The 25713-nt window shown below is 45.6% G+C and overlaps 1 protein-coding gene across 1 annotated transcript in view; it reads right to left on the reverse strand.

Moving 5' to 3' along the window:
- The window catches only part of USH2A (usherin), a 1656840-nt gene that overhangs the window by 121673 nt on the left and 1509454 nt on the right, over positions 1-25713 (reverse strand). The window contains exons 64-66 of the mRNA XM_063919430.1: positions 19944-20171; positions 17618-19131; positions 14206-14515 (exon numbers count right to left, since the gene is read on the reverse strand). Of these exons, the coding sequence (XP_063775500.1) occupies positions 14206-14515; positions 17618-19131; positions 19944-20171 (2052 nt within the window). The remainder of the gene's footprint in view (positions 1-14205; positions 14516-17617; positions 19132-19943; positions 20172-25713) is intronic.

The raw sequence follows: 25713 nt of genomic DNA on the forward strand, positions 1-25713 counted from the left end.
CAGCATATTAGACATGGACTTGGCAGCAGATGTGGCTCTGCATATTAGAGTTGGGAGATGTGGCTCTGCATATTAGACTTGGCAGCACATATGGCTCTGCATATTAGACTTGGCAGTGATATGGCTCTGCATATTAGACTTGGACTTGGCAGCAGATGTGACTTTGCATATTAGACTTGGCAGCACATATGGCTCTGCATATTAGTCTTGGACTTGGCAGCAGATGTGGCTCTGCATATTAGACTTAGCAGCAGATGTGGCTGTGCATGTTAGACTTGGCAGTAATATGGCTCTGCATATTAGACCTGGCAGTGATATGGCTCTACATATTAGACTTGGCAGTGATATGGCTCTGCAGATTAGACTTGGCAGCAGATGTGGCTCTGCATATTAGACTTGGCAGCACATAAGGCTCTGCATATTAGACTTGGCAGTGATATGGCTCTGCATATTAGACTTGGACTTGGCAGCAGATGTGGCTCTGCATATTAGACATGGACTTGGCAGCAGATGTGGCTCTGCATATTAGACTTGGCAGCAGATGTGGCTCAGCATATTAGATATAGACTTGGCAGCAGATGTGGCTCTGCATATTAGACTTGGCAGCAGATGAGGCTCTGCATATTAGTCTTGGCAGCAGATGTGGCTCTGCATATTAGACTTGGCAGATGTGGCTCTGCATATTAGACTTGGCAGCACATATGGCTCTGCATATTAGACTTGGCAGTGATATGGCTCTGCATATTAGACTTGGACTTGGCAGCAGATGTGACTCTGCATATTAGACTTGGCAGCACATATGGCTCTGCATATTAGTCTTGGACTTGGCAGCAGATGTGGCTCTGCATATTAGACTTAGCAGCAGATGTGGCTGTGCATGTTAGACTTGGCAGTGATATGGCTCTGCATATTAGACCTGGCAGTGATATGGCTCTGCATATTAGACTTGGCAGTGATATGGCTCTGCATATTAGACTTGGCAGCAGATGTGGCTCTGCATATTAGACTTGGCAGCAGATGTGGCTCTGCATATTAGACTTGGCAGTGATATGGCTCTGCATATTAGACTTGGCAGCAGATGTGGCTCTGCATATTAGTCTTGGACTTGGCAGCAGATATGGCTCTGCATATTAGACTTGGCAGCACATATGGCTTTGCATATTAGACTTGGCAGAGATATGGCTCTGCATATTAGACTTGGACTTGGCAGCAGATGTGGCTCTGCATATTAGACTTGGACTTGGCAGCAGATGTGGCTCTGCATATTAGACTTGGCAGCACATATGGCTCTGCATATTAGTCTTGTACTTGGCAGAAGATGTGGCTCTGCATATTAGACTTGGCAGCAGATGTGGCTCTGCATATTAGACTTGGCAGTGATACGGCTCTGTATATTGGACTTGGCAGCAGATGTGGCTCTGCATATTAGACTTGGCAGCAGATGTGGCTCTGCATATTAGACTTGGCAGCAGATGTGGCTCTGCATATTAGACTTGGCAGTGATATGGCTCTGCATATTAGACTTGGCAGCAGATGTGGCTCTGCATATTAGTCTTGGACTTGGCAGCAGATATGGCTCTGCATATTAGACTTGGCAGCACATATGGCTTTGCATATTAGACTTGGCAGAGATATGGCTCTGCATATTAGACTTGGACTTGGCAGCAGATGTGGCTCTGCATATTAGACTTGGCAGCACATATGGCTCTGCATATTAGTCTTGGACTTGGCAGAAGATGTGGCTCTGCATATTAGACTTGGCAGCAGATGTGGCTGTGCATATTAGACTTGGCAGTGATATGGCTCTGCCTATCAGACTTGGCAGCACATATGGCTCTGCATATTAGTCTTGGACTTGGCAGATGTGGCTCTGCATATTAGACTTGGCAGTGATATGGCTCTGCATATTAGACTTGGCAGATGTGGCTCTGCATATTAGTCTTGGACTTGGCAGCAGATATGGCTCTGCATATTAGACTTGGCAGCACATATGGCTTTGCATATTAGACTTGGCAGAGATATGGCTCTGCATATTAGACTTGGACTTGGCAGCAGATGTGGCTCTGCATATTAGACTTGGACTTGGCAGCAGATGTGGCTCTGCATATTAGACTTGGCAGCACATATGGCTCTGCATATTAGTCTTGTACTTGGCAGAAGATGTGGCTCTGCATATTAGACTTGGCAGCAGATGTGGCTCTGCATATTAGACTTGGCAGTGATACGGCTCTGTATATTGGACTTGGCAGCAGATGTGGCTCTGCATATTAGACTTGGCAGCAGATGTGGCTCTGCATATTAGACTTGGCAGCAGATGTGGCTCTGCATATTAGACTTGGCAGTGATATGGCTCTGCATATTAGACTTGGCAGCAGATGTGGCTCTGCATATTAGTTTTGGACTTGGCAGCAGATATGGCTCTGCATATTAGACTTGGCAGCACATATGGCTTTGCATATTAGACTTGGCAGAGATATGGCTCTGCATATTAGACTTGGACTTGGCAGCAGATGTGGCTCTGCATATTAGACTTGGCAGCACATATGGCTCTGCATATTAGTCTTGGACTTGGCAGAAGATGTGGCTCTGCATATTAGACTTGGCAGCAGATGTGGCTGTGCATATTAGACTTGGCAGTGATATGGCTCTGCCTATCAGACTTGGCAGCACATATGGCTCTGCATATTAGTCTTGGACTTGGCAGAAGATGTGGCTCTGCATATTAGACTTGGCAGTGATATGGCTCTGCATATTAGACTTGGCAGCAGATGTGGCTCTGCATATTAGTCTTGGACTTGGCAGCAGATATGGCTCTGCATATTAGACTTGGCAGCACATATGGCTTTGCATATTAGACTTGGCAGAGATATGGCTCTGCATATTAGACTTGGACTTGGCAGCAGATGTGGCTCTGCATATTAGACTTGGCAGCACATATGGCTCTGCATATTAGTCTTGGACTTGGCAGAAGATGTGGCTCTGCATTTTAGATTTGGCAGCAGATGTGGCTGTGCATATTAGACTTGGCAGTGATATGGCTCTGCATATTAGACTTGGCAGCACATATGGCTCTGCATATTAGTCTTGGACTTGGCAGAAGATGTGGCTCTGCATATTAGTCTTGTACTTGGCAGCAGATGTGGATCTGCATATTAGACTTGGCAGCAGATGTGGCTCTGCATATTAGTCTTGGACTTGGCAGCAGATGTGGCTCTGCATATTAGACTTGGCAGTGATATGGCTCTGCATATTAGACTTGGACTTGGCAGCAGATGTGGCTCTGCATATTAGACATGGACTTGGCAGCAGATGTGGCTCTGCATATTAGACTTGGCAGCAGATGTGGCTCAGCATATTAGATATAGACTTGGCAGCAGATGTGGCTCTGCATATTAGACTTGGCAGCAGATGAGGCTCTGCATATTAGTCTTGGCAGCAGATGTGGCTCTGCATATTAGACTTGGCAGATGTGGCTCTGCATATTAGACTTGGCAGCACATATGGCTCTGCATATTAGACTTGGCAGTGATATGGCTCTGCATATTAGACTTGGACTTGGCAGCAGATGTGACTCTGCATATTAGACTTGGCAGCACATATGGCTCTGCATATTAGTCTTGGACTTGGCAGTAGATGTGGCTCTGCATATTAGACTTAGCAGCAGATGTGGCTGTGCATGTTAGACTTGGCAGTGATATGGCTCTGCATATTAGACCAGGCAGTGATATGGCTCTGCATATTAGACTTGGCAGTGATATGGCTCTGCATATTAGACTTGGCAGCAGATGTGGCTCTGCATATTAGACTTGGCAGCACATATGGCTCTGCATATTAGACTTGGCAGTGATATGGCTCTGCATATTAGACTTGGCAGCAGATGTGGCTCTGCATATTAGTCTTGGACTTGGCAGCAGATATGGCTCTGCATATTAGACTTGGCAGCACATATGGCTTTGCATATTAGACTTGGCAGAGATATGGCTCTGCATATTAGACTTGGCAGCAGATGTGGCTCTGCATATTAGTCTTGGACTTGGCAGAAGATGTGGCTCTGCATATTAGACTTGGCAGCATATGTGGCTGTGCATATTAGACTTGGCAGTGATATGGCTCTGCATATCAGACATGGCAGCACATATGGCTCTGCATATTAGTCTTGGACTTGGCAGAAGATGTGGCTCTGCATATTAGACTTGGCAGTGACATGGCTCTGCATATTAGACTTGGCAGCAGATGTGGCTCTGCATATTAGTCTTGGACTTGGCAGCAGATATGGCTCTGCATATTAGACTTGGCAGCACATATGGCTTTGCATATTAGACTTGGCAGAGATATGGCTCTGCATATTAGACTTGGCAGCACATATGGCTCTGCATATTAGTCTTGGACTTGGCAGAAGATGTGGCTCTGCATTTTAGACTTGGCAGCAGATGTGGCTGTGCATATTAGACTTGGCAGTGATATGGCTCTGCATATTAGACTTGGCAGCACATATGGCTCTGCATATTAGTCTTGGACTTGGCAGAAGATGTGGCTTTGCATATTAGTCTTGGACTTGGCAGCAGATGTGGCTCTGCATATTAGACTTGGCAGCAGATGTGGCTCTGCATATTAGTCTTGGACTTGGCAGCAGATGTGGCTCTGCATATTAGACTTGGCAGTGATATGGCTCTGCATATTAGACTTGGACTTGGCAGCAGATGTGGCTCTGCATATTAGACATGGACTTGGCAGCAGATGTGGCTCTGCATATTAGACTTGGCAGCAGATGTGGCTCAGCATATTAGATATAGACTTGGCAGCAGATGTGGCTCTGCATATTAGACTTGGCAGCAGATGAGGCTCTGCATATTAGTCTTGGCAGCAGATGTGGCTCTGCATATTAGACTTGGCAGATGTGGCTCTGCATATTAGACTTGGCAGCACATATGGCTCTGCATATTAGACTTGGCAGTGATATGGCTCTGCATATTAGACTTGGACTTGGCAGCAGATGTGACTCTGCATATTAGACTTGGCAGCACATATGGCTCTGCATATTAGTCTTGGACTTGGCAGCAGATGTGGCTCTGCATATTAGACTTAGCAGCAGATGTGGCTGTGCATGTTAGACTTGGCAGTGATATGGCTCTGCATATTAGACCAGGCAGTGATATGGCTCTGCATATTAGACTTGGCAGTGATATGGCTCTGCATATTAGACTTGGCAGCAGATGTGGCTCTGCATATTAGACTTGGCAGCACATATGGCTCTGCATATTAGACCAGGCAGTGATATGGCTCTGCATATTAGACTTGGCAGCAGATGTGGCTCTGCATATTAGTCTTGGACTTGGCAGCAGATATGGCTCTGCATATTAGACTTGGCAGCACATATGGCTTTGCATATTAGACTTGGCAGAGATATGGCTCTGCATATTAGACTTGGCAGCAGATGTGGCTCTGCATATTAGACTTGGACTTGGCAGCAGATGTGGCTCTGCATATTAGACTTGGCAGCACATATGGCTCTGCATATTAGTCTTGTACTTGGCAGAAGATGTGGCTCTGCATATTAGACTTGGCAGCAGATGTGGCTCTGCATATTAGACTTGGCAGTGATACGGCTCTGTATATTGGACTTGGCAGCAGATGTGGCTCTGTATATTAGACTTGGCAGCAGATGTGGCTCTGCATATAAGACTTGGCAGCAGATGTGGCTCTGCATATTAGACTTGGCAGTGATATGGCTCTGCATATTAGACTTGGCAGCAGATGTGGCTCTGCATATTAGTCTTGGACTTGGCAGCACATATGGCTCTGCATATTAGACTTGGCAGCACATATGGCTTTGCATATTAGACTTGGCAGAGATATGGCTCTGTATATTAGACTTGGACTTGGCAGCAGATGTGGCTCTGCATATTAGACTTGGCAGCACATATGGCTCTGCATATTAGTCTTGGACTTGGCAGAAGATGTGGCTCTGCATATTAGACTTGGCAGCAGATGTGGCTGTGCATATTAGACTTGGCAGTGATATGGCTCTGCATATCAGACTTGGCAGCACATATGGCTCTGCATATTAGTCTTGGACTTGGCAGAAGATGTGGCTCTGCATATTAGACTTGGCAGTGATATGGCTCTGCATATTAGACTTGGCAGATGTGGCTGTGCATGTTAGACTTGTCAGTGTTATGGCTCTGCATATTAGACTTGGCAGCAGATGTGGCTGTGCATATTAGACTTGTCAGTGTTATGGCTCTGCATATTAGACTTGGCAGCAGATGTGGCTGTGCATGTTAGACTTGGCAGTGCTATGGCTCTGCATATTAGACTTGGCAGCAGATGTGGCTGTGCATGTTAGACTTGGCAGTGATATGGCTCTGCATATTAGACTTGGCAGCAGATGTGGCTGTGCATGTTAGACTTGGCAGTGTTATGGCTCTGCATATTAGACTTGGCAGCAGATGTGGCTGTGCATGTTAGACTTGGCAGTGTTATGGCTCTGCATATTAGACTTGGCAGCAGATGTGGCTCTGCATATTAGACTTGGCAGTGATATGGCTCTGCATATTAGACTTGGCAGGTGTGGCTGTGCATGTTAGACTTGTCAGTGTTATGGCTCTGCATATTAGACTTGGCAGCAGATGTGGCTGTGCATGTTAGACTTGGCAGTGTTATGGCTCTGCATATTAGACTTGGCAGCAGATGTGGCTGTGCATGTTAGACTTGGCAGTGATATGGCTCTGCATATTAGACTTGGCAGCAGATGTGGCTGTGCATGTTAGACTTGGCAGTGATATGGCTCTGCATATTAGACTTGGCAGTGATATGGCTCTGCATATTAGACTTGGCAGTGATATGGCTCTGCATATTAGACTTGGCAGCAGATGTGGCTGTGCATGTTAGACTTGGCAGTGATATGGCTGTGCATGTTAGACTTGGCAGTGATATGGCTCTGCATATTAGACTTGGCAGTGATATGGCTCTGCATATTAGACTTGGCAGTGATATGGCTCTGCATATTAGACTTGGCAGCAGATGTGGCTGTGCATGTTAGACTTGGCAGTGATATGGCTCTGCATATTAGACTTGGCAGTGATATGGCTCTGCATATTAGACTTGGCAGTGATATGGCTCTGCATATTAGACTTGGCAGTGATATGGCTCTGCATATTAGACTTGGCAGTGATATGGCTCTGCATATTAGACTTGGCAGCAGATGTGGCTGTGCATGTTAGACTTGGCAGTGATATGGCTCTGCATATTAGAATTGGCAGTGATATGGCTCTGCATATTAGACTTGGCAGTGATATGGCTCTGCATATTAGACTTGGCAGTGTTATGGCTCTGCATGTTAGACTTGGCAGTGATATGGCTCTGCATATTAGACTTGGCAGCAGATGTGGCTGTGCATGTTAGACTTGGCAGTGTTATGGCTCTGCATATTAGACTTGGCAGCAGATGTGGCTGTGCATGTTAGACTTGGCAGTGATATGGCTCTGCATATTAGACTTGGCAGCAGATGTGGCTGTGCATGTTAGACTTGTCAGTGTTATGGCTCTGCATGTTAGACTTGGCAGTGATATGGCTCTGCATGTTAGACTTGGCAGTGATATGGCTCTGCATATTAGACTTGGCAGTGATATGGCTCTGCATATTAGACTTGGCAGCAGATGTGGCTCTGCATATTAGACTTGGCAGCACATATGGCTCTGCATATTAGAGTTGGCAGTGATATGGCTCTGCATATTAGACTTGGCAGCAGATGTGGCTCTGCATATTAGTCTTGGACTTGGCAGCAGATATGGCTCTGCATATTAGACTTGGCAGCACATATGGCTTTGCATATTAGACTTGGCAGAGATATGGCTCTGCATATTAGACTTGGCAGCAGATGTGGCTCTGCATATTAGACTTGGACTTGGCAGATGTGGCTCTGCATATTAGACTTGGCAGCACATATGGCTCTGCATATTAGTCTTGTACTTGGCAGAAGATGTGGCTCTGCATATTAGACTTGGCAGCAGATGTGGCTCTGCATATTAGACTTGGCAGTGATACGACTCTGTATATTGGACTTGGCAGCAGATGTGGCTCTGTATATTAGACTTGGCAGCAGATGTGGCTCTGCATATAAGACTTGGCAGCAGATGTGGCTCTGCATATTAGACTTGGCAGTGATATGGCTCTGCATATTAGACTTGGCAGCAGATGTGGCTCTGCATATTAGTCTTGGACTTGGCAGCACATATGGCTCTGCATATTAGACTTGGCAGCACATATGGCTTTGCATATTAGACTTGGCAGAGATATGGCTCTGTATATTAGACTTGGACTTGGCAGCAGATGTGGCTCTGCATATTAGACTTGGCAGCACATATGGCTCTGCATATTAGTCTTGGACTTGGCAGAAGATGTGGCTCTGCATATTAGACTTGGCAGCAGATGTGGCTGTGCATATTAGACTTGGCAGTGATATGGCTCTGCATATCAGACTTGGCAGCACATATGGCTCTGCATATTAGTCTTGGACTTGGCAGAAGATGTGGCTCTGCATATTAGACTTGGCAGTGATATGGCTCTGCATATTAGACTTGGCAGATGTGGCTGTGCATGTTAGACTTGTCAGTGTTATGGCTCTGCATATTAGACTTGGCAGCAGATGTGGCTGTGCATATTAGACTTGTCAGTGTTATGGCTCTGCATATTAGACTTGGCAGCAGATGTGGCTGTGCATGTTAGACTTGGCAGTGTTATGGCTCTGCATATTAGACTTGGCAGCAGATGTGGCTGTGCATGTTAGACTTGGCAGTGATATGGCTCTGCATATTAGACTTGGCAGCAGATGTGGCTGTGCATGTTAGACTTGGCAGTGTTATGGCTCTGCATATTAGACTTGGCAGCAGATGTGGCTGTGCATGTTAGACTTGGCAGTGTTATGGCTCTGCATATTAGACTTGGCAGCAGATGTGGCTCTGCATATTAGACTTGGCAGTGATATGGCTCTGCATATTAGACTTGGCAGGTGTGGCTGTGCATGTTAGACTTGTCAGTGTTATGGCTCTGCATATTAGACTTGGCAGCAGATGTGGCTGTGCATGTTAGACTTGGCAGTGTTATGGCTCTGCATATTAGACTTGGCAGCAGATGTGGCTGTGCATGTTAGACTTGGCAGTGATATGGCTCTGCATATTAGACTTGGCAGCAGATGTGGCTGTGCATGTTAGACTTGGCAGTGATATGGCTCTGCATATTAGACTTGGCAGTGATATGGCTCTGCATATTAGACTTGGCAGTGATATGGCTCTGCATATTAGACTTGGCAGTGATATGGCTCTGCATATTAGACTTGGCAGCAGATGTGGCTGTGCATGTTAGACTTGGCAGTGATATGGCTGTGCATGTTAGACTTGGCAGTGATATGGCTCTGCATATTAGACTTGGCAGTGATATGGCTCTGCATATTAGACTTGGCAGTGATATGGCTCTGCATATTAGACTTGGCAGCAGATGTGGCTGTGCATGTTAGACTTGGCAGTGATATGGCTCTGCATATTAGACTTGGCAGTGATATGGCTCTGCATATTAGACTTGGCAGTGATATGGCTCTGCATATTAGACTTGGCAGTGATATGGCTCTGCATATTAGACTTGGCAGTGATATGGCTCTGCATATTAGACTTGGCAGCAGATGTGGCTGTGCATGTTAGACTTGGCAGTGATATGGCTCTGCATATTAGAATTGGCAGTGATATGGCTCTGCATATTAGACTTGGCAGTGATATGGCTCTGCATATTAGACTTGGCAGTGATATGGCTCTGCATATTAGACTTGGCAGTGTTATGGCTCTGCATGTTAGACTTGGCAGTGATATGGCTCTGCATATTAGACTTGGCAGCAGATGTGGCTGTGCATGTTAGACTTGGCAGTGTTATGGCTCTGCATATTAGACTTGGCAGCAGATGTGGCTGTGCATGTTAGACTTGGCAGTGATATGGCTCTGCATATTAGACTTGGCAGCAGATGTGGCTGTGCATGTTAGACTTGTCAGTGTTATGGCTCTGCATGTTAGACTTGGCAGTGATATGGCTCTGCATGTTAGACTTGGCAGTGATATGGCTCTGCATATTAGACTTGGCAGTGATATGGCTCTGCATATTAGACTTGGCAGCAGATATGGCTCTGCATGTTAGACTTGGCAGTGATATGGCTCTTTATATTAGACTTGGCAGTGATATGGCTCTGCATATTAGACTTGGCAGTGATATGGCTCTGTATATTAGACTTGGCAGTGATATGGCTCTGCATATTAGACTTGGCAGCAGTGAGGGGGAGGGTTGGGTTTTGGCACTAGAGGAGGTTATAGCTAGGGAAGAATACTCATCAAAATGGGAAGTAGTTATGTGACCGGCGGTCAGGAGACCACCATTCCCAATACCGACCCTTACATCCCATTCGCTCGAAATCCCGACAGTCAGCAAGCCGACTAGCAGGCACTATTCCCACTCGTGGCTGTCCAGGACACACATACAGCGGGAATAGAACCTGTGGCGAGCTCAGCTCACCACCGAGCCTGTAGCGTGGTGAGCGCAGCGAGCCCACAAGAGGCTTTGTTGCGCTCACCCCCTCCCTCCGGCATTCTGCGGCCGGGATCCCGGCCGCCAGTTACGCGATACTAACCCATCAACACAACCATTCCATCAGAGGTCTGTTTAGAAGTGAGGTTATCTCTAATGCGATCATTTCCCATCTTCTACTACTGTGCATACAAGGTCTAGTGACTGCACTACGTACAAGTGACCACTGCCAGGGAGGAATCCTATTAATCCCTCTCCTGGTATACAGTATGCTGCAGAGTGTAGCCTATAAGCTACAATGGTTAATGCAGTCTGTAGATGGTGTTTGCTACCGAGGTCAAGGTCTTGAATGTGAAGCTTGAAAAATTTGTCACTGAAGCAGCCCTCATAGAAACCTGTGATAAAGAATCCATCCAGTTTTTTGCTTTCCAAAATTTCATTAGATGTCCATTGTATTGTATATAGGTCACTAGATGCTCTCTGTGTTGCATGTCAGTCACTCAATACTCTCTGTATTGCATGTCAGTCACTCGATGCTCTCTGTGTTGCATGTCAGTCACTAGATGCTCTCTGTATAACATGTCAGTCACTCGATGCTCTCTGTATTGCATGTCAGTCACTCAATGCTCTCTGTATTGCATGTCAGTCACTCGATGCTCTCTGTATTGCATGTCAGTCACTAGATGCTCTCTGTGTTGCATGTCAGTCACTAGATGCTCTCTGTATTGCATGTCAGTCACTCGATGCTCTCTGTATTGCATGTCAGTCACTCAATGTTCTCTGTATTGCATGTCAGTCACTTGATGCTCTCTGTATTGCATGTCAGTCACTCGATGCTCTCTGTATTGCATGTCAGTCACTGGATGCTCTCTGGTTTGCATGTCAGTCACTCGATGCTCTCTGTGTTTCATGTCAGTCACTGGATGCTCTCTGTGTTGCATGCCAGTGACTCGATGCTCTCTGTGTTGCATGTCAGTCACTCAATGCTCTCTGTGTTGCATGTCAGTCACTAGATGCTCTCTGTATTGCATGTCAGTCACTCGATGCTCTCTGTGTTGCATGTCAGTCACTCAATGCTCTCTGTGTTGCATGTCAGTCACTAGATGCTCTCTGTATTGCATGTCAGTCACTCGATGCTCTCTGTGTTGCATGTCAGTCACTAGATGCTCTCTGTGTTGTATATCAGTCACTAGATGTTCTCTGTATTGCATGTCAGTCACTCAATGTTCTCTGTATTGCATGTCAGTCACTCGATGCTCTCTGTATTGTATATCAGTCACTAGATGTTCTCTGTATTGCACGTCAGGCCCTAGATGCTCTCTGTACTGTATATCACATAATAGATGCTCTCTGTATTGTATATCAGTCACTAGATGTTCTCTGTATTGCATATCAGTCACTAGATGCTCTCTGTACAGTTGTCAGATATTAGATGCTTTCTGTATTGCATATCAGTCACTAGATGTTCTCTGTGTTGCATGTCAGGCACTAGATGCTCTCTGTACAGTTGTCAGATATTAGATGCTTTCTGTATTGCATATCAGTCACTAGATGCTCTCTGTATTGCATGTCAGTCACTCAATGCTCTCTGTGTTGCATGTCAGTCACTAGATGCTCTCTGTATTGCATGTCAGTCACTCGATGCTCTCTGTGTTGCATGTCAGTCACTAGATGCTCTCTGTGTTTTATATCAGTCACTAGATGTTCTCTGTATTGCATGTCAGTCACTGGATGCTGTCTGTATTGTATATCAGTCACTAGATGTTCTCTGTATTGCATGTCAGTCACTCGATGTTCTCTGTATTGCATGTCAGTCACTCGATGCTCTCTGTGTTGTATATCTGTCACTAGATGTTCTCTGTATTGCATGTCAGGCACTAGATGCTCTCTGTAATGCATGTCAGTCACTCAATGCTCTCTGTATTGTATATCAGTCACTAGATGTTCTCTGTATTGCATGTCAGGCACTAGATGCTCTCTGTACAGTTGTCAGGTATTAGATGCTCTCTGTATTGCATATCAGTCACTAGTTGCTCTTTGTATTTCATATTGGACAATTTTTCTGGGGCGGCACACTGCTAGAAGATCCTGGTGATTGTCCCATAGATCAAAGATGTGTTCCCCTGATCTGCATTTATTGTTGCTTACCTAACAGTTGTATTATGCAAGTTGTATTATGAACCGAAATGCAGGTGCTTCTCACAACACTAGCCGGAAGAGTTACAGAGGCAGGGCGTTATATCCAACAAGAATACGAGAGACAGCGGCAATCATAATACAACTGTGTTGTAAATAAAGATGGAACAAATGTGTCTGAGACAGAGTAATGTGGCACAACACACTGTGAATCATGGGCCTAATTCAAGGTTGATTGCAAAAGCAAAATCTTCCTCTAATGGGCAAAACCAAGCTGCACTGCAGGAGGGGCGGGAGGGGGGGGGGGGCAGATATAACATGTGTAGAGAGAGTTAGATTTGGGTGGGTTATTTTGTTTCTGTGCAGGGTAAATACTGGCTGCTTTATTTCTGCAATGCAATTTAGATTTTAGTTTACACACACCCCACCCAAATCTGTCTCTGCACATATTACATCTGCTCCCCCTGCAGTGCACATGGTTTTGCCCATTAGAGGAAGATTTTGCTTTTGCGATCAACCTTGAAATAAGCCCCATATACACACACTCTTATACACTTTTAATACCTTCACACTCCAAAAACGTTGTCTAAGTAAAGTGAATTTGCTAGGTCTTCTAAGCTACCGAATGACTTCTGATACTTGAAGTAACACGATTTCCTGAAATTGTCTGCTTAAGAATCAGAAACACTCTGCTTAAGAATCAGAAACACATTATTGGGGGTAATTCCAAGTTGATCGCAGCAGGATTTTTTTTAGCAGTTGGGCAAAACCATGTGCACTGCAGGGGAGGCAGATTTAACATGTGCAGAGAGAGTTAGATTTGGGTGGGGTGTGTTCAATCTGCAATCTAATTTGCAGTGTAAAAATAAAGCAGCCAGTATTTACCCTGCACAGAAACAAAATAACCCACCCAAATCTAACTGTTTCTGCACATGTTATATCTGCCTCCCCTGCACTGCACATGGTTTTGCCCAACTGCTAAAAAAAATCCTGCTGCGATCAATTTGGAATTATCCCCATTGTTCCTGCCAGATAGGATGTTAAGGATTGGCATTCCTTTGCAACATTCCATAGAAATGAAATGGGGACTGCACTGATTGTTTCCATTATTGCAAAGGTTGCTAAGGATTGTCAGTCTCATCTGTGAAATGGCAGCAGCAGTATGTTTCTGCATTTTAAGCAGGCTATTTCAGGCTGAAATCAGTTCGAGTGTTAGAACTATTGTAATTTCAAAAAGGTATACTGTTGTAATTGGCATAATGACTTTAATTAGGAAAATCATTTACCACACACAAGACTCTCCCAATATTGAGTCTGCAGAGACCATAACATTCAGGGAACATAATAGTCCATAATAATTTCATACAAAATGAGGATTGTAAACATGATAGAATATAAACTAGAGGAATTTAGCTGGATTTTGCTTTGAGAATGTATTACATGCAAGTGTGATTAAAAGATAAATAACATAAATTATGATTTCATTAGTTAAGGTTTTGTTCATACCTGATACTCGTACTCCGTGTACGGCAGCAAAGTGACATCCTGAAATGTTTTTGATGACCCGTTGAAGACTAACTCGTTGGAAACTGGATCCATTGCGTCATTTAATCTCCTGCGATAAATTTCATAGCTCATGATTTTCCCGTTCGGTTCCTGGGGACCATTCCAAGCCAGTAACGGCGCCCGGTTATTTGTCTGTACGTCTATTAGAGGCGCGGGCTGTGACTCTGGGGCCGCCTCCAATGTATGAACTGTCGCCCATTCACTAACAGCACAACCCAATAGAGTGCAGGCTTCAACCTTTGCTTCATACCTTAAATAAACAAGTTGTCAAGAAGAACATGTAAGTTCACATTTAGGACTATTTCAGAAACATACAGTAATACAGGAATGATATAGAGTAAAACAGCAATAAACAGGACAAACTTTCTATAGACTAGGCAGTAACTAGAACTCCCAAGCTTTGAAAATAGAAATACAGATGGGTCCACAGTTATCTCGACTAGTTTTCTGCGCCTAGGCACAACATGATTTATTAACATAAACCCTTCATCTATTGTTCTCAGCTGCAAAACAATACAGAGAACAATACAGCAGGGGATTAAGTAATTACAGCAGGGGATTAAGTCCGACTGGCCAGTCCCAGTTACTCCTATTAAAGGTTAAGATAAACGTGGACCCATCTGCTGTACGTCTGGGTATATACTGTATAAAGATGAGGTCCTTTTTAGTATGCTGTGAGCCACAATAGTGCGCGCGTAGCCACGTAGGCGGGGGAGTGCAGCGAACGCACTTGGGAAGTTCTATTAATATTTCATCATAGTGTCTTTTCTCTTTGTATTTTTTTCAGTATCAAACACCAGGTTTGTCCTCCGAATTAGGGAGCTGCGTTGTATTAATGGCTAATTAGCATTCGGCTAAGTTAAATTATAGGTATATAACGAGTGGAATAAAAAAAGCAAGTTTCTCAGTTGAATTGCTTATGAACACTTTCCTGTATTTACTAAATAATACCAACTAACTCCGAACAGGGGTTCTTTACTGTAAAAGCAGTAATACATGCTAAGCACATAAAGTAAACACATTTGGGTCGCAGATAATGAAGCACAATTACAGACAACAATAAATATGGAAACTCAGTGTTTTTAGCGCACATCCATGTTTGGAAGGGGCCACGTAAAAACCACAGTATTGGGTTAACCCCATACTTTTATGGCTTACCATACTCAGAGGTGTATCTAGGGGACCGAGCGCCCCTGGCAAAGTAAGGGACTGGCACCCCCCATCCCCCCATATTTGAAATAGGGAAGGTGCATGTGCAAAAAAGGGGCATGATCTTGTGGGATTGGGGCAGGACCACACAATAGTACTCCCAATTCAAATTATGTTACATAGTAGTACCCCTTGTACACATTATGTCACACACTAGTGCGCCTTACACATCATGCCCACACAGTAATCCTTGTCACACTGTGGAGAAATCAGCAGCGCCTGGCGTGGCCAAGGAGGGGCACTGCCCAGTGATGCCACCCGCAGTCAGGGGGTATAATCAAATATTAATGGCAGTGAAAAGGTATCTCTGCGCACTACCTAGTAGTGGTGATGTAGTGATTAAGAATAACATTCTAGTAGTTTATTTAGAGTTTCTTCACTGTGGTGCTAAACATCGGCGCCAACTCCTGACTGCTGTGCGAATTAACAGCCCAGGCACTGCCACTACTAAGTCATTCCACTCCCTGGCCAAGGGTGGTACCACCAGGCAGCGCCCCCTCCTCGGCCAGTGCTCCTGGTGAGTGCCATCCTGGCCAATGGGTAGATAACCTCCTGTCCCCAGCACATAGCCGTAGTCCCCACCTCCTCCCAGCACATAGCCATAGTCTGTCTCCTCCCTGCACATAGCCATGGTCTCCCCCCTCCCTGCACATAACCATGGTATGCCTCCTCCCTGCACATAGCCGTGGTCTCCCCCCTCCCTGCATAAAGTCTTATCCCCTTACAGCAGTCTCCCCCCCCTGCATATAGTCCTCTCCCATTCCAGCACAGAGTCTCCCCCCTCCCTGCATATAGTCCTCTCCCATTCCAGCACAGTCTCCCCCCTCCCTGCATATAGTCCTCTCCACTTCTAGCACAGAGTCTCCCCCCCCCCCCCCCCGCCCTGCATATAGTCCTTTCCCCTCGCTGCATATAGTCCTCCCTCCTCAAAGCACATATCAATTAATATGTTGAAGTACCTAGTGTGATGAGCTGGGCATCGCCTTGGCTGGAGGATTGCACAGTAGGCAGGAACACCACACTTCGTGAACAAAGTGAAAGTAAACTACAGCTCCCAGCAATTCTTGCTGCCAGCAGCTCCCAACAGCAAGGGCTGCTGGGAACTGTAGTTTACTTTCACGTTCATCACTAGTGCATTGAAGTGCCGAACACAGGCGCCTGTTCCTGCCTACTGTGAGATCCTCCAGCCCTGGCTATGCCACTACTAAGTGATTCCACCCATTAGCCAAGGGTGGCACTGCTGGATGGCGCCCCTTCCTCGGCTGGCGCCCCTGGCGAGTGCCATCCTGGCCAATGGGTAGATACACCCCTGACCATACTATCCCTTCAAAGCAGGGATTACACAGGTTCTGTGGCTGGCTGGCTGACTTCAATCCTGCATTTAACACTTCCAAACTAGCAAGAGGCTGCATAGAGCGTTTTTAGAGGGTCAGTTCCCTGAAATGTGAGCGTAGTCTTTGTTGTGGGGAGATAGTTATATTTAGCCAGACACAGCCTACATTCTATGAGGTTTCTAAGTGAGCTTTGCTGTAGTGTAATCAACATTCCCACACACAATAAGACTCACCTCTAGTCTCCAAACCTTCAAGCGTTCCCTGAAAACTCTCCTCTTCAGACAGTTTATCAAATTCTAGAACCACCCACATAACCTTCAATTCCTTCCTATCTAATTACATCTCCACTGTACAGTCCACACATATCCTCACATACTGTATTTTCTCTGTCTTCACTCTTACACCCTCCTGACCCCAGGCCAACATCACTGTGTGACCATATCATACAACCCATTAAGAACCTAGCAATCTGGTGGACCATTATGCAACAGGTAGCATCTATCCTTGTGTATCAGTGCTTATTCTCCCTATAGATTGTAAGCTTGCGAGCAGGGCCCTCCTACCTCTATGTCTGTCTGTCATTACCCAGTTTTGTTCTATTACTGTTGTTCCAATTGCAAAGCGCAACGGAATATGCTGCGCTATATAAGAAACTGCTAATAAATAAATACAAAATAATGTTCTGCTGTATGTATATTAATTCATATAGCATAAGCTTTACATGAAGTCTACAATCCGGAACATGAAAACAACAAGATTGTACATAGGAGACCCTCATCATAAAAAAACGAAACGCGTTGGGTACTTACTTATTATATGGATTCAGGTCCTTTATTACAAACGAATGTCCATTCAGGGAAATGATGGAACTGTTAAAGTAATACTGTATCTCTTTCATTTCGGCCATGTGTTGGACATATAGAGTATAATTGAGTATGATGCCATTGGGCCTTAGAGGAGTTTTCCAAGTTACTAGAATCTCGTTGGCGCTTCTCGCGTGCAGTGTAGGCGGCTCCATCCCAGACGGCAGGGACGGGTGCGTCCTAATTTTCGCAGGGATGCTTAAGCAACTTCCCTGACTGTTGCTGGCTTGTACTGTGTAAGTATATTCTGTCCCTGGTTCCAACCCTAAGTCATGGTAATAAGTATCTAAGCCGACATACACCAGCTGACCATCCCTACGCAGCCCATAGCTTGCAATATCGCCATTGGGCCTATCTGGCGGTCGCCATGATATTTTAATGGATTGTGCGCTTGTCGCTGTTAGACTTGGGGCTACCATGTGGGACGGGCGAGCTTCCATCGTCCTGGTGGACGCAGGCGAGCTACTCGTGCAGCCACCATTGGTGCAGGCCACCAGCCTGGTATTGTACGCCGTGAACGGCTGCAGGTTGGATAGAGTTATCCATAGTCTCTTTCCGGCGTAATAGGTCTCGTTATCTACATGAACCATGTATTTAGTGATCTGTCCATTTGGTATGGACGGAGGTGACCAGGTCACATTGACCTCCGTGGCACTGATCGGCTCAACGGTGGGTGGATTTACCGAATCTGGCGGCCCTTCCAATGTTCTTATGTGTGTGGGATCACTGACGGCGCAGCCCCCCAGCGTACAGGCTACTATGCAATAGGTGTACTCAGAATTAGGGAGTACCTCCTCATCGGTATAACTGAATGTGGCAGGATCAAGGCTAAAAACAGAGGTAATGTTATCTTTTTGCAACTTGTAATACAGTATATTTCCATTTTCTTCCTCCGGCTTGGACCACTGTATAATCACTTGGTTTGGACGGTTTTCCCCATGGAATAACTTAGGAGGGTGAAGACCACTTGGAGCGGCCTGGGTGGTCTGGCCCATGATCCATATGCTGTCAGCGAATCCAACAGAGTTCCAGCCTCGAACTTTATACTCATACTGCGTCCAGGGCTGCAATCCTCCGTCTGTATAGGTGAAAGCGCTTTGCTCTGCGTTCCTTTCTGTAAATACAACACTTTCAGACGCGTTGTTTCGGCTGCTCGGAGAGTTTCCTTTGGTGCAACGCTTCATAAGATCATATCGTAGAATTTTCCCATTTGGATGGACTGGGGGTAACCAGGTCAGCTGTATGTGGCTGGCGTTATGGGACTTTATTTGAGGTGGAAGCTGGGAGGATGGAGACGCTTCTTCTGTCTGGACAAGCTGTGGGACGGTCCTGGTGCAGCCACCGGCAGTGCAGGCTTCCAGTACCAGCGTATAAACTGTATAAGGTTCAAGGCGGCGGAGTAAGAACTGGCGGGACAGGCCGCTGTATTCCGGGTTGCCATCGCTGTATACGGTATACGTCTGGGGGAAAAGATAGAATAATATAAACTCTGTTTTTAAACAGTTGAAGGTCTCTCACATACCTTTATGGGGAACTAATCTTAGGTCAATACACCTATTTTGCCTATTAGAAGGTATCTCACGTGATTTGATCTTCAACAATCTCCCCCTTTGTGTCTGTAAATTCACTAGAATGGGATAATATGAAAAGAAGGATCCCACATTACTGTACCACAGGAGCGTCTTATTTCCCATGCACATGGCTGGAGGTTATACATAGATTTCATACATTAGACATAGGTTTATGTCATTCCTTTGTATAAGCTACTGTATGAACATTATCCCTCCATCAAAAATGTTCACAAAAGTCCTTGCTTATGAGAAGGAATTATGGGGGAGAGAAAGCAAATAATGGAACTGTACTAATGGTGAACGTTGCAAGCAGCCTTAATAGCTCCCATTGAAACTAGGTAACATACGGTAATAAGGGTATTTGTCTATATTCACCACTTTGTACTAGACAAATGTGAAGATAAAAATGATCCAAGGATCCTGTGATATATTTCCCTTACATTCCAATGCATTCACCAGAGGAAAATGCTGCTGCTCTAACCCTTATTTCTTATTTGTCTAATGAGCATATTAATATTGGCGAGTCGTATTCAATGGGCGCATCTTTACATGCACGAGGCCCAATGTGTGTAATGCAGACAACATCCAGTAGGTGTCCCTCTGAGCATGATGTCATTCATTCGTTATCTCTGTATACTGTATCTGTGATTACAGTGTATAAAAGGATGTATACATATAAAACATTGCCTGCGACAGCGTACCAGCAGTAGCCCGTTCATTCTTTGCGGCTGTGACCACGACAACAGTAATGCTCGCCCCTTTTCCTTCTTGACCACAGTGAGGTTATTCAGGCCGCGCGGCGCAGCCTCCCATGTCTTTATGGAGATCTGCGCACTAGACGCGCTTCCGGCGCTATTGGAGGCCTCAATACAAATGTTGTATGTTGTATGAGGGAGTAATCCGAATACTTTCGCCTGGTACGTTCCTGCCTGCAAGAACAGAAAGAGACGCAACACATCACTGTATGCGCGCGGTTTATGCAGTAATTGCAGATTGTGGATCACAAATACTTACATTAATGCCACGCTATGCAAAAGTGGTTTGGAACAAAGGGGTCTATATGTACTAAGTCTTGGAGAGAGATAAAGTGAACGGAGATAAAGTACCAACCAATCAGCTCCTGTCATTTTTCAAACTTAGGGATCTATTTACTAAGCCTTGGATGTAGATAAAGTGGAGAGAGATAAAGTACCAGACAACCAGCTTCTAACTGCCGTGTCACAGGCTGGGTTTTATAAATGACAGTTGGGAGCTGATTGGCTGGAACTTTATCTCTCTCCTCAGTACATAGACCCCATAGTGTGGAAGGGGGCAGAGCTCATCAGTTAGACATTAGGGGGATGTATAAGGTCTGAGTTTAATGATTTTTGACCCAGGATATAAAAGCGCCAATTTCTTTGGAAAAAGTCAAAACCGACCTGTTCTTCCCTTTAACTCGCATGGAGAAAAGTCGGCACTGGAAAATATAGACTATTACATCCCCCCCTTACAGTATTACAGGTAGGTAGCACTTGCGGCATTTATCTGCTAATAAGCTGAGATAGGATCAGTGGCGCAGCCAGGAGGGAGCAGGGGGGACGGATGCCCCCCCCCCCTATAACAGTGCTCCCCTGTGTGTGCTGCACAGCTGCTCCGGGGCACCGCAGGGCACTCTCAGGGGCACCGCAGGGCACTCTCAGGGGCACCTCAGGGCACTCTCAGGGGTACCGCAGTGCACTCTCAGGGGATCCGCAGGGCACTCTCAGGGGCTCCGCAGGGCACTCTCAGGGGTACCGCAGTGCACTCTCAGGGGCACCGCAGAGCACTCTCAGGGGCACCGCAGGGCACTCTCAGGAGCTCCGCAGGGCACTCTCAGGGGCACCGCAGAGCACTCTCAGGGGCACCGCAGAGCACTCTCAGGGGCACCGCAGGGCACTCTCAGGGGCACCTCAGGGCACTCTCAGGGGCACCGCATTGCACTCTCAGGGGCACCGCAGTGCACTCTCAGGGGCTCCGCAGGGCACTCTCAGGGGTACCGCAGTGCACTCTCAGGGGCACCGCAGGGCACTCTCAGGAGCTCCGCAGGGCACTCTCAGGGGCACCGCAGAGCACTCTCAGGGGCACCGCAGAGCACTCTCAGGGGCACCGCAGGGCACTCTCAGGGGCACCTCAGGGCACTCTCAGGGTCACCGCAGAGCACTCTCAGGGGCACCGCAGGGCAGTCTCAGGGGCACCGCAGAGCACTCTCAGGGGCACTGCAGAGCACTCTCAGGGGTACCGCAGTGCACTCTCAGGGGCTCCGCAGCGCACTCTCAGGGGCACCATCAGTGGTCTGGTAACATATTATAAAATGATTTGGGCCGGCATCTATGAAGACTTGGCCTTGTACTGCCTGTAGCTTCAGAGAGGCAGAGCGGACATGACACTCGCTGTACTGCCTGTGAGACCCACTGGCCCCTCCTCCACCTCCCCCCCATGCCCCTCCTCCACCTTCCCCCCCATGCCCCTCCTCCACCTCCCCCCCCCATGCCCTGACTCCACCCCCCAACGTTTTCCCATCTTCTGTGCCTCTGCCCCCATCTGTGTCTGTTATATTTCTGTCAGTCTCCGCCACTTATCGGGTCAATAGTAGCATTAATAACGCCGGTATGGTATGTACCTAGAAACGCACAAAGGACAGTTCTAGCGATATGAGCCGTTCTTTGTGATATAGGTGTTCCACGTTTAGGACACGTGAGTCCAGGGGAAACCACCGGTGGGCCCCACTGCCTGGGGCCCCATCTCCTCCTCTAGGGATCAGGTTCCAGACTGTGCACCTGAATTATACATTATACACATGTATACTACTTGTACTGTATACTCATAATTAAACTGTAAAGTATATATTTATCAAGGGGCCCAGACTATGCATTCTCTAATAGTCAGCCAAGCCTCTGTGGCAGCTGGCCACACCCCCTCTGAAGACTGGCCAACCCCCAAAACATGGGCCCCTACTCCTGCATCCGCCCCCCCCTTGGGCCCTTCATGCCCCAGTCCAACACTGCGTGAGTCTGTCTGTGTGTGCGCAGAGTGACGCACGCTGACGCGGGGGTTGCTGGATCCCTCTCGGAAGGAACGGGAAAACAATCCCATAGGCTTTTATTGGGTAACGCTCACTGGTTCCAAGCACCGGAATGTATCGCATTTGGGATTTTCTGAGTTTGGCCGCATTTTCCCTTTTGGTACCACCCGCTTCTTGTCTCCAATCTACATACCTCCCAACTGCCCCGAATTTGGCGGGACAGTCCCGTTTTTCACGGTCTGTCCCGCTGTCCCACCCGCGGGTCGCAGTGTCCCGCAGGTGGGGGGACAGTTGGGAGATCCCCCCCCCCCCGTCACTCGCTGCTCTGTGGACAGCAGCGTTGAATAGATGCTGTGCGCATGCGCACAGCGTCTATTCACGGCAGAGAGGGACAGGGGGCATGACCAGCAGCTCTCACAGTGCTGTCCATGCCTCCATAATGCCGAAAACGGGGGCGTAGCTTGCGATCGCGGCACTTGCCGCGAGGCCACACCCCCTTTCCGTTAGGCCACGTCCCCTCCTCCACTCACATCAAAGTTGGGAGGTATGAATCTATGTGTGCCTGTCTCTCTGTCCGCAAAGTGATGATTTGTGAATATCCAAAGATTCAGACCGATCATATATGACTTGTAACAAAGCGGTACACCTGAATGAGAATAAGGATAGATACTGAGAACAGCATCCATAACAAGAGAAGTAGTATTGTGCATGAATATACAGCACATGAACCCATACAGAGATCAGCATCCATAACAAGAGAAGTAGTATTGTGCATGAATGTACAGCACAGGAACAGATACTGAGAACAGCATACATAACAAGAGAAGTAGTATTGTGCATGAATGTACAGCACAGGAACAGATACTGAGAACAGCATCCATAACAAGAGAAGTAGTATTGTGCATGAATGTACAGCATAGGAACAGATACTGAGCGCAGCACCCATAACAAGAGAAGTAGTATTGTGCATGAATGTACAGCATAGGAACAGATACTGAGAACAGCATACATAACAAGAGAAGTAGTATTGTGCATGAATATACATCATAGGAGCAGATACTGGGAACAGAATACATAACTAGAGAAGTAGTATTGTGCATGAATATACAGCATAGGAGCAGATACTGAGAACAGAATACATAACAAGAGAAGTAGTATTGTGCATGAATATACAGCATAGGAACAGATACTGAGAACAGAATACATAACAAGAGAAGTAGTATTGTGCATGAATATACAGCATAGGAACAGATACTGAGAACAGAATACATAACAAGAGAAGTAGTATTGTGCATGAATATACAGCATAGGAACAGATACTGAGAACAGCATCCATAACAAGAGAAGTAGTATTGTGCATGAATATACAGCATAGGAACAGATACTGAGAATGGTATACATAACAAGAGAAGTAGTATTGTGCATGAATATACAGCATAGGAACAGATACTGAGAACAGCATCCATAACAAGAGAAGTAGTATTGTGCATGAATATACAGCACAGGAACAGACACTGAGAACAGAATACATAACAAGAGAAGTAGTATTGTGCATGAATATACAGCATAGGAACAGATACTGAGAACAGAATAGATAACAAGAGAAGTAGTATTGTGCATGAATATACAGCATAGGAACAGATACTGAGAACAACATCCATAACAAGAGAAGTAGTATTGTGCATGAATATACATCATAGGAACAGATACTGAGAACAACATCCATAACAAGAGAAGTAGTATTGTGCATGAATATACAGCATAGGAACAGATACTGAGAACAACATCCATAACAAGAGAAGTAGTATTGTGCATGAATATACATCATAGGAACAGATACTGAGAACAGAATACATAATTAGAGAAGTAGTATTGTGCATGAATATACAGCACAGGAACAGATACTGAGAACAGAATAGATAACAAGAGAAGTAGTATTGTGCATGAATATACAGCATAGGAACAGATACTGAGAACAACATCCATAACAAGAGAAGTAGTATTGTGCATGAATATACATCATAGGAACAGACACTGAGGACAGAATACATAACAAGAGAAGTAGTATTGTGCATGAATATACAGCATAGGAACAGATACTGAGAACAACATCCATAACAAGAGAAGTAGTATTGTGCATGAATATACATCATAGGAACAGATACTGAGAACAGAATACATAATTAGAGAAGTAGTATTGTGCATGAATATACAGCACAGGAACAGATACTGAGAACAGCATCCATAACTAGAGAAGTAGTATTGTGCATGAATATACATCATAGGAGCAGATACTGAGAACAGAATACATAACTAGAGAAGTAGTATTGTGCATGAATATACATCATAGGAGCAGATACTGAGAACAGAATACATAACTAGAGAAGTAGTATTGTGCATGAATATACAGCACAGGAACAGATACTGAGAACAGCATCCATAACTAGAGAAGTAGTATTGTGCATGAATATACATCATAGGAGCAGATACTGGGAACAGAATACATAACTAGAGAAGTAGTATTGTGCATGAATATACAGCATAGGAGCAGATACTGAGAACAGAATACATAACTAGAGAAGTAGTATTGTGCATGAATATACAGCATAGGAACAGATACTGAGAACAGCATCCATAACAAGATAAGTAGTATTGTGCATGAATATACATCATAGGAGCAGATACTGGGAACAGAATACATAACTAGAGAAGTAGTATTGTGCATGAATATACAGCACAGGAACAGATACTGAGAACAGCATCCATAACTAGAGAAGTAGTATTGTGCATGAATATACATCATAGGCGCAGATACTGGGAACAGAATACATAACTAGAGAAGTAGTATTGTGCATGAATATACAGCATAGGAGCAGATACTGAGAACAGAATACATAACAAGAGAAGTAGTATTGTGCATGAATATACAGCATAGGAACAGATACTGAGAACAACATCCATAACAAGAGAAGTAGTATTGTGCATGAATATACATCATAGGAACAGATACTGAGAACAGAATACATAATTAGAGAAGTAGTATTGTGCATGAATATACAGCACAGGAACAGATACTGAGAACAGCATCCATAACTAGAGAAGTAGTATTGTGCATGAATATACAGCATAGGAGCAGATACTGAGAACAGAATACATAACTAGAGAAGTAGTATTGTGCATGAATATACAGCATAGGAGCAGATACTGAGAACAGAATACATAACTAGAGAAGTAGTATTGTGCATGAATATACAGCATATGACCCGATACTGAGCGCAGCACCCAGAGCACGGGATAAGAGAAGTGTTACTGTGTAGCTAACTTAGTAAATCTCATTACCAGCGCCCGGCACACAGACTCGGGAGACCGGTGTCATTTACAGACAAGGACAGTGTAGGGGATGCTGAGGACGCTCCTCCGCGGTCTGTAGT

This window comes from Pseudophryne corroboree, chromosome 4 (assembly GCF_028390025.1).
Source record: "Pseudophryne corroboree isolate aPseCor3 chromosome 4, aPseCor3.hap2, whole genome shotgun sequence".
Classification (NCBI taxonomy): Eukaryota; Metazoa; Chordata; class Amphibia; order Anura; family Myobatrachidae; genus Pseudophryne; species Pseudophryne corroboree.